At 44.4% G+C, this 3,481-nt stretch overlaps 1 protein-coding gene across 1 annotated transcript; it reads right to left on the bottom strand.

Annotated features, from left to right (window-relative positions):
* Window positions 1-2,931: 2,931 nt before the first annotated feature.
* On the bottom strand, window positions 2,932-3,476 carry LOC125531983 (F-box/kelch-repeat protein At5g42350-like; the record flags this gene model as incomplete). Its single annotated transcript, XM_048696168.1, has 1 exon — window positions 2,932-3,476. A coding segment is annotated over one exon (345 nt), but the record flags the coding sequence as incomplete, so codon positions are not given.
* Between the last annotated feature and the right edge of the window lie 5 nt (window positions 3,477-3,481).

Genomic DNA, 3,481 nt, shown 5'->3' with positions numbered 1-3,481 from the left:
CACCTGTAAGCAGCCAACTATACTTGTCATCCGAGATTGAACCGTCCCTAATCATTACACCAATTTTCTTGCTCTTTTACCTGGCCATTAGTTTGACCGCACCATGATGGTCATGACAGGGAGGAAGTCAGCTGCCAAGTCATTATGAACTCATCAATATATTTGTGTCTTTTCTTATTAGAATTCTCTTTGCCTAGTGGAACAACTGCAAGATCGGACCCATGATCACATTCATGAACAAAGCGTAGAAACCTTTTTTTACGACAAACCTGGTACTCCCTCCTTCCATCTATATAGGGCCTAATGCATTTTTCGAGGCTAACTTTGACCAAATGTTAGAGCAATAATATATGACATGCAACTTACACAAAGCACATCATCAAATTCGTATGTGAAAGGAGCTTTCAATTATATATTTTTCACATTATGCATATCATGTAGTATTAATTTTATCAATAGTCAAAGGCGGTCTTGGAAAACGCATTAGGCCCTATATAGATGGAAGGAGGGAGTACCATTTCTATGTGAAAAAAGTCTAAATGCTTTTTTGTACGCAGGTGGTTAAAAGGTTGAATGCTAATCTTCCAAATGAAATATACACTTGGGAAAAAATGAAATATACACTTGGAAATGATGAAAATATATAATGCAGTGACATTTATCTGAACTTGTTCAGTTTTTTTTTACCATCCACACCACTTTTTCTAGGCACTCCTTTTAACTTCAGAGTTAGTATGAGCCACCAGAATACAAGTTTACAGATGTTAGAGTTGTATTAACAAAACAAAAACAGAAAAGCAGATTGAAGATTATGCCATACAGTTTCTTCCACTAAGCTTGTGCATAGGGACGCGTAGACTTGTAGAGAGAAGTAACACAATGCAGCACTGGAATTAGCCCCTTGCAGATGTCAACATCGCGCCTATTTACACTGTCAAGGACCTGACTGAGAAAATAAATGGTGGCAGCAACTTTATTAACATGAAGAACTTCCCATAAACCATCGGTGGAAATGATCATGAACTTCCCATAAACCAGGAAATCCACGAATAGAAGGGGAACCTCCAAAGTCCATCGTCGCCAATAGTCTGTTGGCCACAGTGTTAGTCTGCGTGATAGAATTAGCTAGGTCCAACGGCACATTTTTTTTGTTTCTGAATATTAATATCATCTACTGAAGAAGAAAGCAGTGCACTTGAAATGATCCTGACCAAAAGATGGGTTGAACAAGATGTCAATGTTCCTCAATCTATGTGCCCATAAATACTTCAGTAGTCCTGCTCAGTTATTACATATTGTTTCAGTTTCAAGCCTTGTGCAGAGACCGTTAGGTGGGGTGGCATAACATTGGCAGCGCTGAGGAGCCGGTGCCATGGCTGCGATGCCTCACCAACCACATAACAGGGGAGCTAAAAGCTCAGAAACAGTCTGTTCATCAGATTGACATGGACCACGGAAGCTCATCCTGACTGCTAACCACCTGCAAGGAACAAAACTGTTGCTATCATCCTTTCTGGGGACTGAAACTGTCACTACTCACTACACCATTTCTCTTCTTGTACTTTTACCTGGACAACAGTTTCACTGCAACATGATCATGACAGGGAGCAGGAGTCAGCTGCCAAAATGATCATGAACTCATCAAAGTCAGGACAGAGGTGCATATTCGCGTCTTCTCTCAGTAGAATTCTCTTTGCCTGCAAGATGGGATCCATGAATCCATGATCACATTCATGAACCAACCCTTATTATGATCTTCACATGTCGTGTTCAGCAGTGCCCTGGACGCTATGCCATGCCAGTAGTAAAGGGGAGTGGCCATTTGCCAGCCCATTCATTCATGCATGTGTGGTTGAGCTCCGGCAGTTAAGCGCCGGCCCAAGAGGTTGCCACCGGCCGGCACCACCGCAAGCAAGCACATCACATCGCATCGCATCATTATTGGCCGATTGACCACCACTTGCTAGCTAAGTAGATGGTGCCAACTGATCTTGGTTAGTGGCAGTACTTTTGCACGACATGTTTTTGCAAGGTGATCCTTTTTATCTTTTCTTTTTGATGAGAAAGGTGATCCCTGCTGCAATGCAAGCTGATGACATGATGATGCTTTGGACTGGGTTTCTTCTCTTTTTCGAAAAGGAAAAAAATGATGCTCTGGTTCATGATAAGGTGACAACAGATGCTCTTGGCCCCAAAGCCGGTCCTGGTAGTAGTGATCACTATCTCTTCTAAAAGCAACAATAATATTTGAGTGGTCAGTGTCAGCTCTTGATAAAATATGGATAGAACTGGCCTTAATTCTCAACTGTTCACTTTTTTAGGCAATGAATGAATTCTCAAATGGTATGACATTCACCGCAAGATGTTAAAAGAGAGAGAGAGGTGACCGGACACCAACCGGAATTATCAAGATTCCATTTTTACCCCTTGTCAGGAGTAAACTAGTGCAATGGCTCTTGAGAATGAAAGTGCTAAAATACTCTGGCCAGATCTGTACTAGAGTACAATTTTGCACGGGTTACAGATCTGTCCTCATCTCTCTCCCTTTCCTTGATAAAATATATACGTATACTTAAATGCCAAATTTTGGATCATGGCACTTGCACATGAGCACAGTTTAAAAGAGACCCACGGCCCTGGCTGGAGCTGCCTGTACCAACCGCATGGAGCCATCAACTAATACTACCAGTGATGACAAATCTTAATCATCCACGCAGGATTATTGTGATAGTCCCACTGCCGTCGACACTGATTTGCCAACAAACATGTATTACATTATGAAAAGTGCAGAGTGTATGCATGCACAGTCACATGCCCTTTCTCTTCTCTTTGCTGCCGTATGAACAATCATGTGTAGACTGACCAAGTCCACAAGTGTTGCTCTAATCTCGACTAATTTACAAGAGAGTCTGATTGTGGTTGGTATCATCATATCATAATAAGATTGTAGTATAATCATCTTTTATAAAACATGTTGAACAAACTCAGCATGAACAATCACAGCAATTGCTGCAGGCAATCTGGCAATGGAATGGCTGTACCGAGCTGCACATCAACCAGCTCGTGGAAGAAACAAACAAATCATCATCAGTGTAAGTGGAAAAGAAAAACGGAGTAGACACCGGCGATCTTCAGAGGAGCAGCATGGCCATTGACTTCAGCCGGCAGGACATGGCGTCGGCCTCGGCGGCCGCGTTCTCCCGGCCGATGCGGCTCCAGCTCTGCTCGCCGCCGGAGACCCGGCACGCCGTCGCGAAGTCGAGGACCTTGCCGAAGATCCTGAACATCTCCACGGCGTAGATCCTGTCCTGGCCGGCGGCGAACACCGCGTTGGAATCCATGGGCGCGTCCGGGTGGGCCGAGGCCTCGGTCCACTGGAGCAGCGGTGTGGAGGTGAGGTTCAGCTCGAACACCTTTCGCACCACCTTGTCCCTCCGGTTCGCCGGGTCGCACCACGAGCCGCAGAGCACGAACAGCCCGG

This window comes from Triticum urartu, unplaced genomic scaffold (genome assembly GCF_003073215.2).
Source record: "Triticum urartu cultivar G1812 unplaced genomic scaffold, Tu2.1 TuUngrouped_contig_8700, whole genome shotgun sequence".
NCBI classification, from domain to species: Eukaryota; Viridiplantae; Streptophyta; class Magnoliopsida; order Poales; family Poaceae; genus Triticum; species Triticum urartu.
Note: the sequence above shows the minus strand (reverse complement) of the source record. Positions and strands in the feature narration are given on the sequence as shown.